We start from the raw sequence: 22,819 nt of genomic DNA, 5'->3' as shown, positions 1-22,819 counted from the left end.
GGGGACGGAAGCTGGATTGGAAAGGTTCATAGAGATTGTTAAGGGTGAGATGTGCGTGAAGTTGAGAGGAGACTATTTTTTCAAGAATTTTGGAAATGAAAGGTAAGTTGGCGATCGGGCGGAGGTTATTGAAGTTGTTGGGATCTGAACCAGGTTTTTTCAGGATTGGGGTGACAGCAGCTGTTTTGAAGGCTGGGGGGACAGTACCGGTAGACAGTGAAGAGTGGATAATGGCAGAAATGAGAGGAAGCAGAGGGGAGAGGCAGGATTTGACCAAGATTGTGGGGATGGGGTCCAGCTGGCATGTGGAGGGCTTGGATTTGTGGATGATGTCAGAGATTTCAGAGGCAGTGGGGAGTTTAAAGGAGGAAAAAGGCTGACTGTAGAGAAAAGGTTCGGGTGTGGGGAGAGGAGGAGGAGGTTGTGAGCAGAGGTGCTGATGAATAGAGTTAATTTTGTCATTGAAGAATACCATCAGTGTTAAGGCTTTGAAAACTATAAACCAGTGGTCTCAAACACGCGGCCCGCGAGCCAAATGTGGCCCGCAGGACACTAGTTTGAGGCCCCCGCCTTGATATGAAAGTTTAATGTTAGTGCGGCCCGGGCAAGTTTGATATGGATACTGTATAGTATCATGTACCCAGAAAAAATTATTACGTTTGATTAATGTTCATGTTAAAGGTTAAATAACTGTTAATAGTTATCCTCCCTATCCGTGTGGAAGTGGTAAGTTTTTGGCTATTTAAGTTTAAAGGAAATAACTTGAAGGCTACTGTTTAGGTCGCTAGCTCTCTAGTTTGCGTGTTAGCATGTGTCTCAAGACCCTGCCGTTGCGCAATATGTTGTAAATAAAGAGTATAAATGTGACTATAGTCGTGTTTTGTCATGTCTACAGGGCTCTAATAATGCTTTGTTCATTTTAATCTGAAAAAAATCATTTGTCTACCCACCAACTATATGTGGTTTCTTAAGTTTTTATTATTTGCCTTTTTATTATTATATTATTTATTACTGATTGATTTTCTTTATTCTTGATTTGTTTATTTTTCATCTTTTGTGTACAAAAATAAATATATATAGATATTTGAGAACAGTGGAATGTTTTATCAGAGCTTTTCTTGTAGAAAATTGGAACCAAAGCGAAGTTTATTCATTTTTCTGTTTTTAATAAATGCCTTTTTTTTGGAAAACCTGATGCCGCCCAGTCTCACCCAGACCCTAGCTCCAGTGGCCCCCAAGTAAATTGAGTTTGAGACCCCTGCTCTAAACCATTACATTTATCTGGTGCCAACCCGTGGGCAATTAAGGGACATGACAGTCTGACCTAGTCTTTGGGCAAGCTGCTCAGATGATAGGCAAAACATCTATGACAACTGTCTACCTGTAATCCAGTCAATGCCCTGAGAATAACGAATGTAAAGTGTATGATAGTATTCACACATGTGTATGTGCTTGTGGTTGACAGCTTGGGGGTGGGGGGGGACTTTTAAAACCCTTGATGTAGACAGGACACCTCACCACCAACTGTGTTAAGTGTTAAACAGGACTCCAAACAATGCTAAGGATTGTCTCTTTAAAAAATATAAGACACTTTTTGGTGACTTGAAAATAAAGTTTAATCAAGGATTTTACAAAATCAACATTTGACTAGAAAACTCTTGCCTCCTCGCAGCTCACAGAGCTCACTCAATGGACAGTACAGGCGGAGCTGGATGGAGGCCACGCCCACAGCATATGAACAGAACACAAACAGGAAGTATCTTACTGTGTATCTGAACAGATTGAAACATGTCCAGTCATCGGCGTGTGGGCGGGGCCAGTAGCTGCGTAGCGGTGGCGGCCTCTGGAAACAAGTTGTGGTAGGCGGGCAGAGGGACGTACGCCGCAGTGATCATCTTGCCTGAAGGGAGAGGCGGGGTCAGAGTGGCCTCCACTCCACAATCACAAGATAGCCGTGCTGCCACGTGACAAACCTACCTGCAAAGTACCGTCCGTGAAGAGCGCTCACGGCTGCCATGGCGGCAGGGATGGATGGACACTTGACGTACACGTTCCCCTGCAGACAAGAACAAAGTCAAAAGAGACAACCACACGTGTGCTATCACACAGGTCAGGGCTCATGCGCACCTCAGAGGAGTTCTTGTCCACGTAGATGTGCACGACTCCTCCGTGTTTGTTACACTCCTCTATGACATCATGCTGGATGTCCACCTCCCAGCCAGGATGCTCCTCACTGACACAAACATGGTAACGGCAGGCGTTAAGTGGATGTTTTGGTGTGCAAGCGACAGCACACTCGTCATCCTCAAAACCTTCCCAGGTCACATGACCTTCAGAGAATCTAACCTAAGATAACACAGACTGGAAGGACTGCGTTTGGTCAGCTTTTTGTTCATGTCTGCTCCAGTATGCGACTTGAACACATTAGGCGAATCACTGATAGGTATTTTATCACACGAGTATAGTAGTTAGGCCCAATAACTCTCTCCCTTCACCACTACATGGTACAGCAAGAGAGGAAGCTAAAAAGAAGAAACGTCCACATGTGTCATGGTGCTTCAATCAGTGAGTGGGAAACATTGCCTCTGCACATATTCAATATGCCAGGAAACCAGGATTAAGTTTGGACCACGGCCCCCATTAGGTGTGCTGGTGGTGCGAACATGCGTACCTGTTTGGGTTGAACATGTTGGAGAGCTGGAAGCAGTGTGTAGCCAGAGGCTGAGAGGGAAGGTTCAGAGCCGGGGGGTTCATGTTGAGGTTGAGAGATGGATTCATGGCGGCTGAGAGAAACACATCATCAGTCACGTGACTTTCAACGAGCTGCTAGCAAGCCAATGAACGGCAGACAGTCACAGTGTACCTGAGACGGCGGCCATAGCTCCAATAGCAATGGCTCCACTCATCTGCAGTGCCTGCTGGGCAGCAGGAGGGATCTGCAGGCCCGTACCTACGCTCAAAAAAAAAACAAACAAAAAAAAACAATCAGAACCAGAACTCCACAACGGTAGCAATCATCCAGCCTTACCCTCTGCCAGACGGGCCATGAGCTGCAGACGTCCGGTGGTTCCAAGGTCAATGCCGGTGCGTTCCAGCTCGTCGTTATCCAGAAGAGAGGCGGCGTTGGCGCCATCACTCCTCTCCGTCACATGCCCCACCTTCATGGGCCGACCCGCTAGCTCAAAGCCGTTGAGCTGCTCCAGCGCTTTCTTAGCGCACTCGGCGTCTGCAAACTGAGTTTGACAGGCAGTCACACTGTGTCGGTCAAAAACAGGAGGAAGAAGAACTCACTGTGATGAAGCCGTATCCTTTGGAACGTCCTGTCTCCGTGTCCATCATCAGCTGGATGCCTTCAATCTGCCAACAGCAAGCATCTTGGTAAGGTTTCTGAAAAGGAGGTCTGGGCTTTCAAGGCTCGTGTTCACACCGGGTTTAAGCTCACCCTTCCAAACGGCTCAAAGATTCCTCTCAGCATATCTTCAGTGATGTTGAAGTGCAGCGAGCCGATGTAAAGCCTCATCGGGCCTGATGATCCTTTCTGTAGGTTGTTGGCGGCTGCAGCTGCTGCAGCCGCTCGGTTCTTCTCGGCCTGGAGAAAAACACACACAAGGGCAAAAAATAGGCCAAAAGAAAACAACAGAAGCTGTCAAAAGTTTGGAATCATTTCAAACTGAAAAAGACATTACCAGTGTATTTTGGCAGCTAACGCCATCTTGGATGCTTGGCTCACACAATAAAAGTTGTATTCAAACACGGGGACACGTGAGAACGTGTTAAGAAAAAAAAAAGGCTATGCATGCAATGAGGTTATGAGGTATGTCTTATCCAATTACTCGACTAATCAAACATTTCATTAATAGATTACTCATTAAACTAATCAATAACTGCAGAGCGGGTCACAAAAACGTAAGAAGAGGGTCTTTAAAGATGCAAACTTGTTCCACACCTGTGAGGCCTGCACAATGATAGGAACTCCCAACAGCCTTTGGCCTGTCAGACCAATGGCCAGAGGAACAGAACTGGCTTCCACAAACTCGATGTAAGCGATGCCCTTGGACCTGCGTGAGTTCCTGTCTGAGATCATCCTGACATCTCGAACCTAGACGGACACAGATGTTACTCCTGCAGAGAAACACCCAAAGGGTGGATGGCCGTTTCCTGTTGGCGGCCGCACTACCTTGCCCACAGCAGAAAAGAAGTCTTCCAGGTCTCGAGGTCGAATGCGGGCTGCCAGCTGCATGCAGAACACGGTCCTAGCATCTCGCTCCTCTGGAGTTAAGTTGTCCACTGGCGGCCTGCTCACATCAACGTGCACGTCAAAAAAAATAGCTGAATGTCATCTCTTTTTGACGCATCTCACGATTTCTCATCAATTCTCACTTGTTTGGACTCCTCTCCTTCCTGATGGGACTCCTACTCTTTGATCGCTTCCTCCTGCACACAATGTCACACAATTTCACAATGTCCTCTTTCTGCCTTTGGGCAATGGCTTTCTAAATGGCCGGCAATCTCAAACTCACGACTTGTTGTAGTCTCTGTAGCGCCCTCCCCTCTCCCGACTGCGGCGGCGCTCCCTGCTGCGACTGCGCCGCTTCTCCCGGCTGCGCTTGCGCTCACGACTGCGACTTCGCTTCTTGTCTCGACTCCTGCTGTGCTGCTTCCTATCACGACTGCGGCTGCGCTTCTTCCTGCTGGAGCAGCACCCAATGACAAACACAGCAGCAAAGACGAGACAGAGACCCACAAGACATGTAGACAGACAGGTAGGATGCTGGTGCAGACAGACAGGTGTTGGTACCTCTTTGACTGTTCCTCCCCCCCATTGGGGCTGCCCATCTTGTCGTCCTAAGCGGGGGTCGACAGAGAACAGCATGAGGAGGCAGATGCAACATTCGGGGTGAGGGAGGGGCGGGGCAAGAGAGAATATAAACAAGTGGATGAGTTACATTGAAACAGACTTTGTTTTGTGTGCTGGGGGAGGGGTCAGGGGTCAGAGGTCAGGTCAGTCAGGCAGCCGGCTGGAGATCCGGCAGCAGACAGACACTCCACAAACTTGGACTCTTCTTCCTCAGTGGATGTTGTGCTGAATTTGGGTTGATGGGACTCCTCTGAAGGGCCCTGGAGCAGACAGGAGTCTCAGTCACTCAACTCAGAACCAGAACCAAGCCTCCATGCTAGCCCTCATTGCCGCAACTATGCAGGAACCACAACCGAAGGTTTTGACATTTCAGTCCAAACACGTTCTGCACTTCCACCTTGTGGACCTCATGACAGCAAACATCTGTGTTTGTTCTCGCTCTTCTATATACGGACACCTGAATCCAGCCATCCAGCCATCAAGCTATGCCACTGCTTTGGACTACTTCACAACAGAACCAATGCCCAGTCAAAGTTTCAACAAGCTCCTTCTCACTTACAATGAGCACAAACCATCCAGGCAACTTAAAACGACACACAGTGCTTCCGTCTCACAGCGCTTCTTGGTGGACAAACCGCATCCAAAGGACAAATGATGGAAACAAAGCCTCACGGTCTTCTAACAGCATCAGAGCAAACCCTCTTTGGTCTCCAGGCACGAGAACCTGGAACGAGGTCCGATTGCACACGAGGAACAGAAAGCTAACAATTGCACAGCCTTGCCATCCCATGACCATCTTGTGAGGAGGCTGCTGTCATGTCTAACTGGAAGACCATGTCCCAGAATCCTCAGGCTGTTCCTCATTGGGTGTCACTAAGGGAGCCACAGTCAAACCACCGCGACCAAAGTAGAGCAAGGCATGACAGGTCTTTTTACTACCTTCGTGTCTGTGACAGATCACAGTGGCATTCATGGGAGTAGAGATGAGAAATCGTTAGGCAAGTCTACAAAGAGAGATAGATGTGCATTTATTCATGACAGTAGACCACAGTATCACTTTCATTATGCTCAGCAGGACTCTACTGCTCACCATTACAGGGAAGCACTTCACCATCTCTATTGTACTCACTGTTAATGTTTAAATTATGTTGTTTTTTTCCAATGTTACTGCACTGACCGAAAAACACTTCAGCTCTGATTCGACCTGCTCCTTTTAAGACATGTTGGACTGTGCAGTACAGTGTCCCTCGTCACTTTGGGGTTCGAACATCACTTCCTTACCAACGTTTTTTTTGTAAATTGGAAATGACTGCTGTTTGGTGGTTGAATATGGCCTGTTATTAGTCCAAAAGTACAGAAAGTCATGTCGCATCTTGGAGTCAGATGTTACATTAATGAGACATTACCTTACTTTAACTTACATTGGATCGAGTCAATAGGGAAAAAAAAAGTTCTCCGTCATAAACATGTTTACATGATGTAAATATGAAAATATTTCATTTAACATTAGGGTTGGGCGATATACAGTTTTTTACTGTATAGTAATACTGTACTGTAATACTGGTATAGATTCTTCTAATGATAAGAAAATGACATTCATTCATTTTCTACCGCTTATCCTCACAGGGGTCTGGAGCCTATCCCAGCTGTCTTCGGGAGAGAGGCAGGATACACCCTGGACAGGTGGCCAGCCAATCACAGGACACATACAGACAAACAACCATTCTCACTCACATTCATACCTATGGACAATTTGGAGTCGCCAATTAACCTAGCATGTTTGTGGAATGTGGGAGGAAACCGCAGTACCCGGAGAAAACCCACGCACGCACGGGGAGAACATGCAAACTCCACATAGAGATGCCCGAGGGTGGAATCGAACTCGGGTCTCCTCGCTGTGCAAATGTAAACAAGCAGAGTTGATGAGTGCATGCCGCGGCAAATATATATGATGAATGAAATGCTGTTAACGTGAGGGGAAGGAACGTTCGTGTGTGAAATATTTACTCGGCGGGCCACTCAGTCATGGTACAAAATCATTATAAACACAAACAATCCCCTTCCCAACCAAAACGGATTGAATTGGCAATAAAGTTGTCTGAATCTCCTCTTACAGAGCGTGAGTGGAAGCTAGCAGGAGTTAGCTTGTCGTGGGTGTGTGTGTGCGACATTGGCTCAATGAGTGTATTTTCACATTATATTTTAGGGTGTTAATGTAAGTAATGTTTTACAGTGCCCAGCAATGATGAAGTTCTCAGTGAAAAATGCAAGATCTATGTTTACTTTGAATGTAGCTTGTCTTAGCTGTAAATACACATTCCTTCAAAATTGTCCTTCAAAATAAGAGCGCCGTTTGCCCCAGGTCTGCGTAAACAAAACATAAAATTAAAGTGTCATAAAAATATCTTCCATATGAATTGAATGGGTGACTACATCTTCCTTAATCACAAGCACAGGCATTACACTTTGTAGCTGTGTGCAGAGAAAAGCCTATTTATTACCAATAAATAGATTACAATTTAATTTTTATGTTTAATTTTTTAAAATAAAAGAACAAGAAATTATAAAGACAATTTAGTGAGAAAAAAAAACAAACAAGATACCTAGGTACCAAACCACACCGTGAGTTATCTGTCCTGTTTGTCCCATGTGTGAAATACACAATATCACACACACACACAGTTCATGCGCACTGTTAGCATGTGGAATATACCGCCACAATAATAGGTACAAAAGTACACTGCTGTATCAAAGATGTTTGTCTTTCTGGTTGACAGGGCAATATACCATCATGGAAATGTAACACTTATTCGAGCCAACTGCAAAGACAAACAAGGGGAACAACTCAAGAATCACATTTTGCGTTAGCTACGCTGTAGCGACTCCGTAATCAGGAAAAAAAGGCAAAAGCAACAAAGAAAACATTCCAGAGAAGACAACGTGATTAGTTTAAATCACCAAATATAGCAGCTTCTTCCTCTCCTCTGCAAAGTCTCTCCTAACTAACAAACAAAGTACCAACAAAACATCCAACCAATACTACTACTACATGCTTAGTGGGGGGAAAATACTGTCAGAAATCTATTTTAGTGGAGCTCACTAGACCATGCAGGGTACCTAATTTTTGGCCAGTAGGTGTACATTTGCATGGTCATGACTGGAGAGGTTTTGGGTGTGGAGCAGTATGGTCCGGCTGAGTGTGGCAGCGCAACAAAAAAAAGATGCTCACCTTCCTGTAAGGAGCCTCCAGCATCGCCTCGATGTCCAGGTCATCTGCCATGTTGGTGTTATGCCCTGCGCGTGCAAACAGAAAATTTACAGCGAACACTGAACGTCACAGAATTACAAGGTTGGTTGTCGACGCAATTATGTTTAATTATTATAACCTGAACGAGGCGGGAAGGGAAGTAGAAGCGTGTGAAGTGCAGTACTACTTTTGACTTTTTCGATTAGAAATTATGTTATAATATGTTTGGGATTCAGCTACAATATCAACATTTGGGCTTATCGTGTGAAACGGGTTATGTTCCACTGACTAGGACCGGTCACTGGGCTCGACTCAGGTGCTGCTTGGACCTCAAGGTGTAAGAGGCCTCCCCATCAGAACATTGCTAGCTGCTAGCTCGTGATGCTAACCACTAGCTACAGGTCTACCGCCTTTAGCGCCAATTCCGGCCTTCCGGTCGCAACGCTAGTGAACAGACGAGAGTTTTACCTCGACACACAAATCTTCGTTGAGCGACAACAAGTCGGAAAATGATGAATATGTCTCTGTGGGTAACTTCGTCTGCTCCACCGTCGTCCGCACGACGTAACTTCTTGGAATGGCGGAAACGGGGAACAATTCTCGCGAGACTACCCTACATTCACATGCTCAGGCCCAGCAGCTAATTGACAGCGTTAATCAGCTTTTAAAAGCCAAAATATGAACACATCTTTAATTTATTTTCATTCCATTCCATTTATTTTGGCGTTTTAGTCTGTTCACAATTGTTCACCTTGGATAACCAAACTCAATAATATGATTACTTACTGTGTGCCACAAAGAGAAACGACAACATTTAAGAAAGTCGATGGTGGCATTTTTAATTTATTAGCACTTAAGGTACAGAACTTTCATTCCTTTGTTTCCATGAGCGTATATGCCCCTCATCTGTCACCCAATCAAATGTCATCCTGCTCTGCTCGTTCTTTGGAGGAAACCCACCTGTTGACGATAACCTCCTGCAAAGAGATGAAAACTTTAAAATTCTCCCTGACATGACAAAAAGATCGTTTCTGAAAAAAAATCAACAGATAACTAAATTAAAAGTGTGTAAATATTATCAGACACCTGTTTGGACTCACAATATGGATCTACAGCAGGGGTCTCAAACTCGCGGCCCGCGGGCCAAATGTGTCCAGCGAGACACTAGTTTGAGGCCCCCACCTTGATACCAAAGTTTAATGTTGAAATGACAGTTTAAAGCTGTGTGCACACCGGACACAATTAACAATTTTGCCCCGCCCATACTGTTGCCTACCCTGTTTTGCTTAACCTGTTTTGGATTAGCAATGAAGCTAAAGGCTTATGACGCTAGGTACAAATAAATGCAGGAAATGATTTGGAATAAAACGGAAAATACACGTCAAGATAAAGCATCTCATCAAACATGTTAAAGTTACGACGCTGCTCCCAAATGGAACAGAGTACGATGCTAACTTGCTAATTGGGTAAAATTATTAAGTTTCATTAATGTTCATGTTAAAGGTTAAATAACTGTTAATACTGTACATTTGAATCTGAAAAAAATAATTTCTCTACCAACTGTATGTGGTTTCTTACGTTTTTCTTATTTGCTGTTTTATTATTATTTTACTTATTTATTACTGATTGATTGATTTATTGTCTTTATTCTTAATTTGTTTATTTATTTATTTTTATCTTATTTTGTGTATAGAAAAATAAAAATTAAAATATTTGGAGAACAGTGGAATGTTTTATCAGATATTTTGGTGTGGAAAACCGGAACCAAAGTACTGAAAAGGTGTAGGGTATAGCAGAAGCAAAAGCATTGAAGATAGTTTTTTTTATTGATTTTTCTTCCACTTTTTAATAAATGCGTTTTGTTTGTTTTTTTAAAACCTGATGCGGCCCGGCTTCACCCAGAACCTAGCTCCCAGGTAAATTGAGTTTGAGACCCCTGATCTACAGTATTCTCATTCTGAAATCAACTTCCAGGTACCCTGTTGTTTTCCACAATGCTATAAATAGGCAACTTCATAATGATTTGTGTTTACCTGAACCTTCAGTTTGCTCAGACACGCAGGTGAGTCCAGCGCAACCTCTGAGAGGTCAGCGGGATAGATTATGTAACACATCATCAGCTCCTGTGGACAAAGCAAGTCTTTTAGGCTTGACAAAAATAAAAAAGGAAAAACATTTACAATGGAAATTTAAACATTTAAAAAGGAAAAAAAACAACAGAATCGAACAATACCGGAAGAATGTGTAGAGTCATGGTTACCTTAGAGACATTAGCAGTGATGCGGCTGAGAGCCGCTAGAGAACGCCATGTAAATGGACGTAGTGTCGAGCCGCTGAAACCATCATCAACCTTTTCTACCACCACAGAATAACTGGGAGGGGATTGGTTGAGTTTTTCCATTTTGGCCATATGGTGGTGTGCATTTGTGGCTTACCTGGCATGGTAGAAAGGGGGTCCTTTTCTGTACAATACTAAAAAAAAAAAAATGAACAATGTACTATGGTCATCACCATGAATCTATCAAAACGTCACCAATATTCCACAAAAGTGAGTTTCTTACAGAGGTCAACACCGTATTTAGCGCCACTTCCTCCTTTGGGGACCCACCCCCTGCTGCGAAAGTGATGATAGGCTGCATAGGAGCTAATGAAATCAGGTCGCAGCGACCGCAGCTTCCTCCACAGCTGGATGATTGACAGGGGCTCCTGGCAATCACATCGGAGAACATGTTGACATCACTCAGACATTTGCGTCCATGAGAAAGTTACCTGCTGCACGTGGACTGACAGACAGCCCAGGCTGTAGACCAGGAAGAAGGCCTGAAGGCACACACAGAGAGCATCATGGCTACCGCAGAATTGAGCGTAGAAATATAAACGCAAACCTAATAAAGCCTGACCTCTTCCAGGGTGAGTTGTAAATATTCCGTGAGACGGAAGGGATCACGTCGGATCTGCCGGGCGGCTGTGTCACCCTAAAACATACAACACCGCCATGATGCATGAATGTGTGTGGTTTGCAAAGAACACATTCCTGTGACTCACATCAGCGTCAGAGAGCACAAGTACAAAACCAGGACCTGGAACTAGTGAATCAAGATCCAAGTCAGAGTCCAGATCAGATCCTTGGTCAGGACTATGTTCACAAAAGGGGTCGGAAATCAGGGCCGAGTCCTGTGTGTCTTCCGACCTGAAAAGCAAGATGAGTGTCAAGGTCTGAACTGGTGGAAGTCAGGTGACCTGGACCATGCACCTGCAGGTGGTCTTGGAATCGAACGTGACGTCTGACGTTGGCCGCCGCAGCCTCTTGGGAAGGGGAGGAGCTTGACTGTCTGTCACTGGGCCCTCACTATTTTTCCTACTTCCTGTTTCCCGCCTCACGTCCTGCATCTCCACAGGCTGAGACAGTTGGAGCATGATTTGATTGACAGCCTCTTTAGCCAACCCCTGAGCCAAGAGTGTAGACTTCGCCCACCCGAGCAGCTGCTCATACCTGCAAGAGGGACAGAAGGAAATACAAGCATAACAGGAAATCAAAAGTCTCATATGAAAATATTTTAGTCATCACAGCTTTGACTGTGACCATTTGCACGTGACGTCACTGACCTGGACTGTGTGAGGACAGGAAGTAGCAAACCTTCATGTTCTGCAAAAGAACCAGAAACCAAGTAACTCCAATACTTGCAGTCAATTGACGGTGCTGTGTAAACTCACGTTCCCACTGGTCAGAAACACTGTAATCCGGTCTGGCTCTTGACAGGACACCTTTACCAAAATACCCCTGAAAGGCCATAATGTGGTTTACACGATGAATAAAGTCTGAATAAAAAACATCATTCATTCAGCTAATGAAGTCCGGTCTGGTTTAAGTGTGTTAAAGTCAGACCTGCTTGTGAATCTTGTCGATGTGGTCTGGCACACAAACCAAGACGTGTTGGCTGACGAGCTCCGCCCGGAAAGAGCTCCTCTCCTCCGGGCTGCGACTCACAGGGAACGGAGCCTCATACTCTTCGTACACCCGGCAGCGTCGCCGGGGAGCCCGAAACTCCGCCTGCATGCTGCCAGGGTCCATTCAGACCCGATCATAAAATATGTGCGCTTTTATGGCTTCCAGCAGCACCAGTTATTTAGCTCTAGCATTAGTATTACAGCCGGCTAACTTTTCAACAGGATCGTGGTGTAACCAAATTGGTGTCCGGCTGGAAATGAAGACGGAAACAAAATTATCCCTCATCGTTAAAAGGCTTTTCTGTTCTCTTCTGTTTTTTTCACAAATGTCTGTTTTTTGTTGTTGATATTCTTATAGTTGTAAATTGTATATTTTATAAACTCAGGGAAAAGTGCCAAATGATTTTAATGACAGTCAATCACAGTTTTTGTTTACTTATTTTGTACTCTGGGCTGGTGGTCGAGTGGTTAGCGCGCAGACCTCACAGCTAGGAGACCAGGGACCAGAGGGTTTCCTCCCACATTCCAAAAACATGCTAGGTTAAGTAGCGACTCCAAATTGTCCATCGGTGTGAATGGTTGTTTGTCTATATGTGCCCTGTGATTGGCTGGCGACCAGTCCAGGGTGTACTCCGTCTCTCGCCTGAAGACAGCTGGGATAAGCTCCAGCACCCCCGCGACCCTCGTGAGGATAAGCGGTAAAAAAATGAATGAATGAATGAATTTTGTACTCTTCCCTTTTTAATTGCTCAAATAATTGTATGTAATGTAAGGGAATAATTGTATTATTTTGTTGATATTCTCGCCCGAAGAAGACAGCTGGGATAGGCTCCAGCATCAATATATATTTCGTATGTATTTGTCCTGGTCAGGCTTCGTCTCGGCCCTCAGCCTGTCTGTCCACCACGTAGACGTCTTCTCTCTCGATATGCCGGCACAGCGTCATGTACTTAGAGACCCTCATCATCCTCGGCAGGATAAAGCTGCGTGTGAAAGCATCTCTGCTCAGAGGAGCTCGTCCCTCCACCTCCAGCACGCTGTTCATGAACTGGAGACAGAAACTGAAGCAGTTGTGGTTGTCCTCGTCGAAGCTGATGCACATCAAGTGAAGACATGAATAAAGATAGTGGAACATGTGTGTGTGTGTGTGTGTGTATGGTGTGGACATACGTGTGCCAGGTGGGGTCCCACATGGGTCCGTCTGAGAAGCGGTCCAGGTACTGATCCCACTGAGCTAGCAGGTGGAACCGGTCAGGTCTGACCAGGGGAATGCTGATGCAGCGCTGCCAGCCACTCACGTCTCTGCTTACTCCTCTCTCTGTGTAGTTGTACACGACCCCTACACACACACACACACACACACACACACACAGTCAAGTGATGTTCTACTTGTATCATCCCAATCCTTGATGCCAGCACTGACCTGAAGTGCTAGAGATGCCCGTGTGAAGGTCTGATGTCCCTTCAAAGTCTCTGGAGAAAGAAACGGTCATTGTTTCCAGCAGGGCTTTTCAAAGCGTGACACATCCATTTTACTGAAAAACTTCACTGTTTAGCAGGGGTCTCAAACACGCGGCCCGCGGACCAAATGTGGCCCGCAGGACACTAGTTTGAGGCCCCCGCCTTGATATGAAAGTTTAATGTTTTAGTGCGGCCCACGCAAGTTTGATATGGATGCTGTATGGTATCATGTACCCAGAAAAAATTATTACGTTTGATTAATGTTCATGTTAAAGGTTAAATAACTGTTAATAGTTATCCTCCCTATCCGTGTGGAAGTGGTAAGTTTTTGGCTATTTAAGTTTAAAGGAAATAACTTGAAGGCTACCGTTTAGGTCGCTAGCTCTCTAGTTTGCGAGTTAGCATGTGTCTCAAGACCCTGCAGTTGCACAATATGTTGTAAATAAAAAGAGTATAAATGTGACTATAGTCGTGTTTTGTCATGTCTACAGGGCTCTAATAATGCTTTGTTCATTTTAATCTGAAAAAAATAATTTGTCTACCCATCAACTATATGTGGTTTCTTAAGTTTTCATTATTTGCCGTTTTATAGCGTCATAACTTCCTGTCACGTAACTTCCTTGCAAAACTCTCAATGCCCCTCATTTTTAGTTTGCTAGCTGTATAGCTAGGCTTCTGGACAGGAAGCAAATCGACCTACCTGTGCATGCTGCCATCAGCCGGTGTGACGAGGAGGCAGCAGGAGCTCTTGTGTCCGTCGGCCAACGGGGACGGCAGGCTGACCGGGGCCTCCTGCAACCTGCTCCCCCGCAGTCGCTCCCCACAGCCGGGACACTCCTCCGGGAGCGAGAAGCAGAAGATGTCCTTGTGGCAGTGGCTCAGCCGGATAACATTGCGCTCCATGGCAGGCCCCTCGCGTCTTCACGGCTTCCAGCTGGCGTCACGCAACGTCAGGCTCCTCCTGCCTATCAGGTTGCACGGCCTGTTTGTGTGGACGGGTTCAGAGGCAATACTCACATTTCACTCACCATTATTCAGATTTCTTGCCTGTCAGCGATGGACACCATCAGAGTGAAAGGACACATGCAACGATTGTGTTTTGATCTGACAAATCTTAGGTCAGTTTGATCAAACGTCGAAAAACTTCTGCTTGGATGTTGTTCAGCTCAGATGAAAAAAAACAGTCAGACCTCACAAGTGAGTGATGTTGGCAACGCCAAGTGCAGGTTGGATTGCAAGGTTTATAGTCAAGCTCATACAAAGTGCATGTCAAGCATTCATCAAAATAGATTACAATCAGTCAATAAATTAGAACATTTGTAAACGCTAAAATTAAGATTCTGGGAAATAGTGCCATGAAATATTCAAAAAAAGTTTCATTGTTCATAAACTATGGAAGCTTCATTTCTGACTGAAATAAACAAATATCAAGTCATAATTGAAACATGTTATGTTATCAGAAAAGAAAGCCATAATTTTGACATAAAAAGTAAAAATTATGAGATCAGAAAGTCAGAATTATTAGTTAAGAACTTCAAAATTATGATATAAAAAGTCATAATCACGACTTTCCTATACCACAATTATTACTTTTTATTTTGTAATCTCATCATTTTTTACTTTTCCAGTCCAAGCTATACCCCGGCAACCGCCCAAATTCATATTCATCTGGGATAGGCTCAGAAAAAATGAATGATTAGCACAGAATTCAGACTTTTTATCTCTTCAGACTTTCATTCTCATAATGTCAATTTTTTATCTTGTAATTATGACATTTTATCTCATAATTTCAATGTTTTATGACTTTCTTGAAATAAAACAGTCAGACCTCGCAAGTGAGTGATGCTGGGAACGCCAAGTGCAGGTTGAATTGCAAGGTTTATAGTCAAGCTCATACAAAGTGCATGTCAAGCATTCATCAAAATTGATTATAATCGGTAAATAAATTAAAGCATTTGTAAACGCTACAATTAAGATTCCGGGAAATAGTGCCCTGCTGCCATGAAATATTCAAAAAAAGTTTCATTTTTCATAAACTATGGAAGCTTCATTTCTGACTGAAAGGAAAAAAATATCAAGTCATAATTGAAACATGTTATATTATCAGAATAGAAAGCCATAATTTTGACATAAAAAGTAAAAATTAAGAGATCAGAAAGTCAGAATTATTAGGTAAGAACTTCAAAATTATGATATAAAAAGTCATAATTACAGGATGAAAGTAAAAGGATGAGATTAAAAATAATAAATTTTAGTTATGAGATAAAAAGGGAAATTTTATCTCATAATCATGACTTTCCTATACCACAATTATGACTTTATTTTTACTTTTCCAGTCCAAGCTATACTCCGACACCCGCCCAAATTCATATTCATCTGGGATAGGCTCAGAAAAAATGAATGATTAGCACAGAATTCAGACTTTTTATCTCATAATTATGACTTTCATTCTCATAATATCATTTTTTAATCTTATAATTATGACATTTTATCTCTTAATTTCAATGTTTTATGACTTTCTTGAAATATATATAACTTATTAGCACGTGTACTGTGTTGCTATTTTCAAAGTTCACTATGTGGTCCTTACTGGAAATACATTTGGACCACAATGGTGTCCATGGCGACAGACGCGCTGGAACACTGACAGGTATCGGTTTGCGCGTTCAATCCCGGGGAGAACATAATCACAGGTGAAATGCTCTCTGCTGATTGGCCGCTTGCCCTGTGACATCATGACTTGGTTAATGAAGCCCAGAGCGAAACCATAGCAACACGAGCCAAACTCTCTTTCCTCCTGAAACCTGTAGAAGAAGAGTGCAGTCATGTGACCACAGAGAGCCACACAGGTGAGACAGTTTGAGTCAGAGCTGGAACCTGTCTGGCGTCCATGTGTCCACAGCAGCAAACGCCTGAAGTTGTGCATCCCACCGTTTTTTAAAGTCTGCGATGTGGTTGCCGGGGGCGACCAGAGGGATGATGATGCTCTGTTCCCATCCCTGCTGCTGACACTGGATGCCCGACTCCGTATAACTGAACACCAGGCCTGCAACAAGCACACCAGTGAGAAGACAGAGGTAGGCTACTGAGCGACAAGTGAGATGTTACCTTCTGAGTTGGAGATGCCAACATGAAGCTCTGAATTCTCTTCACTGCAGACACAAAATGGCAGAAAACAAGAAAACATACAGCCAGGGAGACAGTCAGGCGTGCTAATAATTTACCCGAGGCCGACAGCACCGCTCTGTGACGTCACAAGGAAGCAGCAGCTCGTGCGGTGTCCATCTCGAATCGGGCACTGGATTCGAACCGGAGCCTCAGACAAAGCGAACCGTACCACCTGCCCGCAAACAGGACACCGCAGACCCGCCGCGTCTGCTGACGTGAACACGGTGTTCCCGCAATGTGTGAACCGCAGTAGATCGCCGAGCTCCATGAGGACTCTGAACTGACAGGTGGACCGGAAGTGGAGCTGTCGCAAAGTGGAGGCGGGACCAACGCTTTGTTAATGCTTAAAATGCAACACGTCACGTCGTCTTTTAAAGATTTTATAAAGAAAATTGAAATAATTTAAGAAGAAATACATCGTTTGTGTTCATAAGTTACACATTTACAGAAAGGCTGTGAAGTTTTTGCTGCTTGTCAACTTAAAACGTTCGTCAGATGGTCGGAACCATTTTTGACGAGTCAGACGTTTCTTGCCGGACTTGTTTGTGTGGGACGCCGCTGTCAGTCGGTCACAACTCGGAAGCTAACAATAATTTGTTGCTCCGCTCGGAAGATGAGCACCAAACAGGTGACCTGCAGGTGAGCCAGTCTGTGTGTGTGTTGATATTAGCCGGGAAGGTTAGCCTCATGCTAATGTTTTGAGCTTGTTTCCTTTGTGACCCTTGTCGCTAGCATACACGCAGTCTGTTTCCTGCCAGTCCGCGTCCTCACATTAGCCGTGCTGTTATTCTGGTGCAGACACAAACATTCATAAAGGCTAACTTTATTTCTCATTCTTTATATAATTTAGCTCATTTTCATGTCTAAAAATGACGGGACTTGATGTTTGTTTTTGTGACAGCGTCGGCACTTCAGAAGACTTTGGCCCTTGTGTGTAAATGAACTGACAACACTAGTTTAGTTATAACCACACAACACTGTCGTTTTTATTAATAGTCCCCTGGTTGTTATGATTACAATATTATTACAATAATATTATATAATATTATATTATATATATGGGTGCTTGCTCTGTTGAACGCACACGGTGCTCATAAACCGACATGAAAGGTGATGTAATGTTTTTGTTTTATCCGTTTTATTCACCACAATGAATGAATTCAGTGACCTGTCCTGGGCTGTTTGGGGTTTGCTTCCCACTGAGTTTGTGTTTACATTTGGCATTTTTGGTCCAATTAAAATTGGCTCTAGTCCGTTTGCAGTGTGAATGCAGTGTAGTCGCTACCCCCCCCTTTGAACTCTGAACAAGATAAGCACAGGAAAAAAGGAAGCTGTGGTGTGTTTCAGGTACTTCCTGCATGGTGTGTGTAGGGAGGGTAGCCGCTGTATGTTCTCCCATGACCCGTCCAGCAGCAAACCCTCCACCATCTGCAAGTTCTACCAGAGAGGAGTGTGTGCCTACGGGGAACGGTGCAGGTAACTTGTCCACCAAGGTGTGCTGACAGGTGAGGTGTACCCTTTTTGGAAAATGGTTTGTGTGTGTTTGTAGATATGACCACATAAAACCGGCATACAGAGGAGGAGGAGGTGGCGGCGGTGGTGGCGGTGGCGGTGGCGGCGGCGGCAGTGGTGGCGGCGGCGGCGGCGGCGGCGCTTCAGACAACAAGGCAGGTGGAGGAGGCTCTGGAGGCGGAGCTTCAGTTCGATCTGAACCCAGAAAGACGATGGTGCTGAGAGACAGAAGTGAGTCTTTATGTTTTTAATGAAAAACACCACAGAAAAAACGTAGTAATGTGTCACTTTTATCTTCAGCCGACTTGACTTCCTGTCTACAAACAGACTTGGTGGACAAGAGTCTGTCAGTGGGGCAGCTTGACGGCATGTTTGGGGGTCAAGCAGGCAGCCTGGGTTCAGAGGTCACAGCTGCAGCTCCCCAGTCGTACGTGGAAGCCATCAGGACGGGGCTGGAAGCTTCGGCACCAGACCAAGGTGGGACACGGGACGCTGGGTGCGATTGCTGAACGTCTTACACCCCCCTGCTGTCAATCCCAGTTGAATGATTGGCGGTCTATGTTGCTGTAGCTCCTCCCCAGATGGGCGGGGCCTTCCAAGACTTGTCCCAGCTGTGTCCGTATGCCGCTGCTGGTCGCTGTTACTACGAGGACAACTGCCCTTATCTCCATGGCGACCAGTGTGAGGTGTGCAGGCTACAGGTGCTGCACCCGCACGACCCCGAGCAGAGGAGAGCTCACGAAAAGGTGCGTCACATGACATTGTCTTGGTCAAAAAAGCGACGAGGAAGACGTGCAGACAGCGCGTCAACAATCAGCTCAGCTTTGCCAATGCTGCTTTCAATGACATCATGTTAACTAGACTGCCATGTGGTCTACAGATGTGCCTGCTGGCCTTTGAGAGCGACATGGAGAAGGCGTTTGCCGCCCAGCTCAGCCAAGACAAGGTGGGATCATGATTCAGATGATGATATTCCTCGCTAACGACGTGTTGTTGCCTCAGGTGTGTTCCATCTGCATGGAAGTGGTGGTCCAGAAGGTGAACCCGTCCGAGCGCAGGTTCGGGATTCTATCCTCCTGCTGTCACATCTTCTGCCTGGCCTGCATCCGACAGTGGCGCTGCACTCGCAACTTCAGCAACAAGATCATCAAGTAGGGATCATCTTCATCGCCACCGTCTTTCTCCGTTTGGACTCACGTTGACGTCCGCTTTCGTCTCAGGTCGTGTCCAGAGTGCCGCGTAATCTCCGAGTTCGTCATCCCGTCCGTGTACTGGGTGGAGGACCAGGACGACAAGGACCACCTGATCGAGCTTTTCAAGTCTGGAGTGAGGTGAGTGACCCACGTCAGCGCACTCTGGCGCCCTCTGGTTTATGGCGCAGGCAGTGCACATTTGCATATTTACTGTACACTTAATATTTGGAGTGCAGAGATGTACTTGTAAGTTTTTTTGCGCATACAAGAGGCTAAAAGAGGTGGTATTGCAATTCCCCGCTAATGGAGTTGCCTTCAGAGTAATTTTAAGTCATAAGAACGGCCACTAGGTGGCAGAAGTGCATTTGATAAGAGCTGGAGAACAGTTCCAAATGTGAAAACTGTAAATAGTTCATGGTGTTATATTTGTAAATCAATTGTTATTTTGATGTAAAACTCAGGTTGATACACGGCATTACCGTTTTTCTCTATTTGTTTAAACACATTTTCTGAAAGGATGCCTCATGTTCTCAGAACTCAACACACAAATCCAAAAATCACTCACACATTTCTGAAAACCCCTCAATTCTCTTGCTAAATGAAACTTTACATCATATTCATTATGACTCAGGCCTTTTTGTGTTCAGTGTGACACTTCTTGCAAAATATTTTACAATTGTTTTTGGGTTTTTGGACTCAGAACACAAAATTACACAGAAATATATACATAATGTACGAAGTGTTCATCACAGCCAACACAAAGTTCCACATACGGTGGTCTGCATCTAAATCAGGGGTCCCAAACTCAATTTACTTGGGGGCCACTGGAGCTCGGGTCTGGGTGAGACTGGGCTCCATCAGGTTTTAAAAAAAAAACACATTTATTAAAAACAAAAAAAATTTAAAAACTTTGCTTTGGTTCTAATTTTCTACAATAAAAACATTCCACTGTTCTCAAATATCTTAATGTTTATTTTTCTACACAATATTAGAGCCCTGTAGACATGACAAAACACGACTATAGTCACATTTATACTCTTTTTATTTACAACATATTGCGCAACTGCAGGGTCTTGAGACACATGCTAACTCGCAAACTAGAGAGCTAGCGACCTAAACGGTAGCCTTCAAGTTATTTCCTTTAAACTTAAATAGCCAAAAACTTACCATTTCCACACGGATAGGGAGGATAACTATTAACAGTTATTTAACCTTTAACATGAACATTAATCAAACGTAATAATTTTTTCTGGGTACATGATACCATACAGCATCCATATCAAACTTGTGCGGGCCGCACTAACATTAAACTTTCATATCAAGGCGGGGGGCCTCAAACTTAGTGTCCTGCGGGCCAACGTGTCACGTGTTTGAGACCCCTGGTCTTGAGACACATGCTAACTCGCAAACTAGAGAGCTAGCGACCTAAACGGTAGCCTTCAAGTTTATTTCCTTTCAACTTAAATAGCCAAAAACTTACCACTTCCACACGGAGAGGGAGGATAACTATTAACAGTTATTTAACCTTTAACATGAACATTAATAAAATGTGGTACATGGTACCATACAGCATCCATATCAAACTTGCGCGGGCCGCACTAAAACATTAAACTTTCATATCAAGGCGGGGGCCTCAAACTAGTGTCCTTATTTGGCCCGCGGGCCGCGTGTTTGAGACCCCTGCTTTACAGAGAAACCCACCTGTTGCCGTTTTATGCTAAAGCTCGGATTGCTAATTGTAAAAATGTGTGACGGGTGTTTACCCATGTGATGAGTCAGTGTGAATAATAGGAATATTAATTTGACTGTTTTGAGTGGCATTGTGTTCTTTGCGAAAACAAGAAGTTTACTTCATGGAAATTGTGCCAAAACTCAGATTTGTGTGTTGTGTTTTGAAAAAAAGTGTGTCGTGTTGTTGTGTGTGCAGCAAGAAAGCCTGCAAGTACTTCGACCAGGGTCGCGGCATGTGTCCCTTTGGGGGAAAGTGTTTGTATCTCCACGCCTACCCAGACGGAACCCGAGCGGAACCGGATAAGCCACGGAAACAGCTGAGCTCAGAGGGAAACATCCGGGTGAGTCGCTCGCTGCCGTCACAGCCGACTTCTTGGTTGACAGGTGTAGCGCTGCTTCCTTGACGATGCATTCTGTGTCCTCACGTCAGTTCATGAACAGCGTTCGCTTGTGGGATTTCATCGAAGAACGCGAGCAGCACTCTGGCCGACCTTTGCCCTCCTTGGATGATGACATCACAGAGCTGAGGGAGCTCTTCATGCAGCTGTCGGCGCCGAGCCACGATGGACCAGAGGCTTCACCTGACTCTGAGCAGTAGCAACTGGGCGGTGGTGTAGAGACAACGTGAGGTGTTTAGAAAGTGAGTTTTCTTTTGTGTAGAAGTCAGACAGCTTCTAAATAAATTCATGTATTTATAGTAGGCTCCAGTGCTTGCTTTTACAAGCTTACACATGACTGAGCTGTGTTTTATTCTTGATGTCATCAAGCTAATAAAAGCGCCTGAGTACAACCAAAGGCTGTGCAGTTTTTGTCGGGTGAGTGCAATGGCCACAGAGAGCCACTAGAGGGCATATAAAACACTTCATGTACACCACTTCCTGCTTGGGAGGTTTTCCAGACTCACATGGTTGTGAAAGTGAAAAATGTATGTGAAAATGAATGTGAAAGCTTTAGCATTTTAGCATCGGTAACGTGTAATATGGTCATTATACGTTTTTTTTAACGGGACTCACTGATGGGTGGGAAATGACTATTAGCACTATTAGCTTTTCTTCCATGACTTACACAAAAGAAACAGTTCGGGCTTCAGCAACAGTTTGTGGACTAGCCCAGTTAGTGTCTGTAGGAATTGTAAACACATGTAGCTTTCCCTTATACCCGAAGAAACAACACAATTAAATACATGTATTTGTACGCTTGTGTCTTCGTTGGAATAGGTGTGTATGCTATGTCAGTTGGTTCTTCTGTTGCAGGCATGTGTTTGGCCAGCTATGTGGGGCGGGTTAAGCATGACCTGTGAACCAGGAAGTGCGGGAATCGGTGTGTGTGCTGCGCTCTGGTAGTGGAAGTGTGAAAAATAAAGTTGACTGGAAGCAGCCGTTTGCATGTTCTTTTTTGGTATTGAAATCCTTAAGCTGCTTTTGTATCGATATAAGCAGACCAAATTGGCTGGCGGGAGATGAAAAGGGCATCATAGTAACCGGATTATCATAATAACCAGGTATCGTACTAACGGAACTAATTATATCATAAAAGACTAGAAATTTGCCGGGAAATGAAAATAGTATCGTAACAAGCAGTAATTCGTTTTAACCAATATCGATATAACAAGACTTTACTGTATTTAGAACACGTCACATATCAGGTAAGTGAGTGTACGTGTGTGTGTGTGAGGTGTGTGGTTTCTGTGTGGGAACAAGC

At 44.6% G+C, this 22,819-nt stretch overlaps 5 protein-coding genes across 10 annotated transcripts; 1 reads left to right on the top strand and 4 right to left on the bottom strand.

The window, feature by feature from the left end:
- Positions 1–1,581: 1,581 nt before the first annotated feature.
- On the bottom strand, positions 1,582–8,738 carry LOC131106249 (RNA-binding protein 39-like). 6 transcript variants are annotated; one of them, XM_058055140.2, is made up of 15 exons: positions 8,574–8,738; positions 8,088–8,152; positions 4,799–4,845; positions 4,521–4,691; positions 4,381–4,434; positions 4,178–4,295; positions 3,947–4,099; positions 3,443–3,589; positions 3,292–3,357; positions 3,029–3,233; positions 2,864–2,950; positions 2,672–2,783; positions 2,128–2,233; positions 1,978–2,056; positions 1,582–1,900 (listed from the first exon to the last, which is right to left on the bottom strand). In XM_058055140.2, exons 2-15 carry the CDS (start codon positions 8,136–8,138, stop codon positions 1,797–1,799), a joined length of 1,500 nt encoding a protein of 499 aa, XP_057911123.2. In that variant the 5' UTR covers positions 8,139–8,152; positions 8,574–8,738; the 3' UTR covers positions 1,582–1,796. The 6 variants fall into 6 exon arrangements, with proteins under 6 accessions (XP_057911123.2, XP_057911124.2, XP_078654480.1 ...); XM_058055141.2 differs by having other exon boundaries at positions 4,521–4,688; XM_078798354.1 differs by lacking the exons at positions 8,088–8,152; positions 8,574–8,738 and adding an exon at positions 4,959–5,108.
- A 192-nt stretch (positions 8,739–8,930) lies between these two features.
- Positions 8,931–12,299, bottom strand: tsen2 (TSEN2 tRNA splicing endonuclease subunit). Its single transcript, XM_058055149.2, has 12 exons — positions 11,992–12,299; positions 11,820–11,886; positions 11,712–11,751; positions 11,359–11,598; positions 11,151–11,295; positions 11,006–11,080; positions 10,875–10,925; positions 10,667–10,811; positions 10,541–10,577; positions 10,366–10,477; positions 10,139–10,228; positions 8,931–9,082 (listed from the first exon to the last, which is right to left on the bottom strand). The coding sequence occupies exons 1-12, from the start codon at positions 12,175–12,177 to the stop codon at positions 9,023–9,025; spliced, it is 1,248 nt and encodes a 415-aa protein (XP_057911132.2). The 5' UTR covers positions 12,178–12,299; the 3' UTR covers positions 8,931–9,022.
- A 565-nt stretch (positions 12,300–12,864) lies between these two features.
- Positions 12,865–14,417, bottom strand: mkrn2os.2 (MKRN2 opposite strand, tandem duplicate 2). The gene is made up of 4 exons (XM_058055151.2): positions 14,215–14,417; positions 13,477–13,526; positions 13,224–13,392; positions 12,865–13,144 (listed from the first exon to the last, which is right to left on the bottom strand). Exons 1-4 carry the CDS (start codon positions 14,415–14,417, stop codon positions 12,922–12,924), a joined length of 645 nt encoding a protein of 214 aa, XP_057911134.1. The 3' UTR covers positions 12,865–12,921.
- A 325-nt stretch (positions 14,418–14,742) lies between these two features.
- Positions 14,743–17,012, bottom strand: mkrn2os.1 (MKRN2 opposite strand, tandem duplicate 1). The gene is made up of 4 exons (XM_058055150.2): positions 16,739–17,012; positions 16,623–16,666; positions 16,392–16,560; positions 14,743–16,318 (listed from the first exon to the last, which is right to left on the bottom strand). The coding sequence occupies exons 1-4, from the start codon at positions 16,948–16,950 to the stop codon at positions 16,090–16,092; spliced, it is 654 nt and encodes a 217-aa protein (XP_057911133.2). The 5' UTR covers positions 16,951–17,012; the 3' UTR covers positions 14,743–16,089.
- On the top strand, positions 16,807–21,925 carry mkrn2 (makorin, ring finger protein, 2). The gene is made up of 10 exons (XM_058055147.2): positions 16,807–17,321; positions 18,030–18,158; positions 18,232–18,425; positions 18,495–18,671; positions 18,765–18,940; positions 19,075–19,140; positions 19,197–19,345; positions 19,415–19,525; positions 21,315–21,459; positions 21,549–21,925. Exons 1-10 carry the CDS (start codon positions 17,296–17,298, stop codon positions 21,714–21,716), a joined length of 1,341 nt encoding a protein of 446 aa, XP_057911130.2. The 5' UTR covers positions 16,807–17,295; the 3' UTR covers positions 21,717–21,925.
- The last annotated feature ends 894 nt before the right edge of the window (positions 21,926–22,819 follow it).

Source organism: Doryrhamphus excisus, linkage group LG18 (genome assembly GCF_037039965.1).
Source record: "Doryrhamphus excisus strain RoL-2023G ecotype Guam linkage group LG18, RoL_Dexc_Guam_v1.1, whole genome shotgun sequence".
Classification (NCBI taxonomy): Eukaryota; Metazoa; Chordata; class Actinopteri; order Syngnathiformes; family Syngnathidae; genus Doryrhamphus; species Doryrhamphus excisus.
Note: the sequence above shows the minus strand (reverse complement) of the source record. Positions and strands in the feature narration are given on the sequence as shown.